The 1,355-nt window shown below is 56.6% G+C and overlaps 1 protein-coding gene across 1 annotated transcript in view; it reads left to right on the forward strand.

The window, feature by feature from the left end:
• EMH_0093710 (uncharacterized protein) overlaps window positions 1-362 on the forward strand; it is a gene marked incomplete at both ends in the record, with an annotated part of 911 nt that extends 549 nt beyond the window's left edge. The window contains 2 exons of the mRNA XM_013502015.1: window positions 1-97; window positions 304-362. Coding sequence (XP_013357469.1) covers window positions 1-97; window positions 304-362 — 156 coding nt within the window. The remainder of the gene's footprint in view (window positions 98-303) is intronic.
• Between the last annotated feature and the right edge of the window lie 993 nt (window positions 363-1,355).

Raw genomic sequence — 1,355 nt, forward strand, 5'->3', positions numbered from 1 at the left:
ATCTTGACGATCGTGGGAACAGGTGCACAGTGGACGTGGAGGCGGGAGGGTGGCATGGGTGTGGGGAGGCCGAAGGACCGCAGCACAAAGCGAAAAGGTGCAAGATGTTTATGGGCTCCTGCGCGCACTGGGAATAACAGTCTTTGGCTGCAGCGGCAGTACGGTGTATGGTTGCGTGCATGGGCGTCGTGCAGGGTCGTTGGGATGTGAGCAGCGGAGGCGTCTCTGATATGGCGGTTTGCGCCTGATGAGTCGCCAAGGCTTGATGTGAATGGACAGCATATGGTTCACGTTTTGCGGTAGAACGGGTGTGGATGGCGGTTGCTGTTGGATCAGTGTGCAAGGATGACGGGACGGGATGATGGGACTTGGGAACTAGAGGACAGACAACAAGACCAGCCGTGGGGGTCCCTGGCTCCGGCGCAGCTTAGTATTTGGTTGGCAGCAACCGTTGCGAATGGTATTGCAGGTACTGTAGGGTTCTCTTGGGCTTGGGAGTGTGTAGAAATGTGCATTTGCCGTCGATGCGTGCAGGACGGTTCGGCTCCGCGTGATGGAGGGTGTGCGGAGAAGGCATTTTTTGTATGAACTGTACAGACTGTGAGTGGCTGTACACGGTGTTGGTTCAGTGCATGAGGAAGACAATGTGAAAGTGGATGTTGAAGATCGGGTGCTAGGGGCTGAAGTGGGAGTGGCTATCTCGCCGGGACCCTCATGTTGGCTCACAAAGGGTGTTTCAGTTGCGCGACCAGGTGCAGGAGCACGGAGGTCAGTGCGGCATGCGTGTGGACGACGGTTGTATGATTAAGAGCAGCGAGTACCAGTTTATGTGCTTTGCATCTGTGCCGGCGACTTTGCGGGTACGCGCCTGATGGGGTGCGACGGTGTTTAGTGAAGGTTCCGAGTAGTTTGCGGCCTGCGTTTCCCGTGGAGACGGTACGGAGCGGCCACGCATCTCATTTTGACGGAAGCAAATACTACACGCAAACCTTGGTGTCACTCGGGCAAGCGTCTCTTTCGCTTCGGCACTTTGCTTACGCGATAAGGAGGCGGCCCGATACAAGATGGGCGCAGCAGAGCTAGGGTACCGTTGACGGGCGGCTGAGGGGAAAGGGCGAAGCGGCCTGGTTCCGAGAAAGGTGGGAATGGCGGTAGATACAGGTGGTACGCACTACAAACACCTGGAGAGAACGGATAGGCGCTAACTGTATGTTTCTGAAGAATCGGGAACGTGTCGCAGGCGTCGCAGGTGTCAGCGGTGGAGGAATGCTTCAGGCAAACGTGGGAACCGCGTTTCCGTTTGCAGGCGTTGCGTTCTCGACTTGGTGGGCAGTCAATATATCTAGTGTGACGGC

The sequence above is a fragment of the Eimeria mitis genome, genomic scaffold (genome assembly GCF_000499745.2).
Source record: "Eimeria mitis Houghton genomic scaffold, Emh_scaff8092, whole genome shotgun sequence".
NCBI lineage: Eukaryota > Apicomplexa > Conoidasida > Eucoccidiorida > Eimeriidae > Eimeria > Eimeria mitis.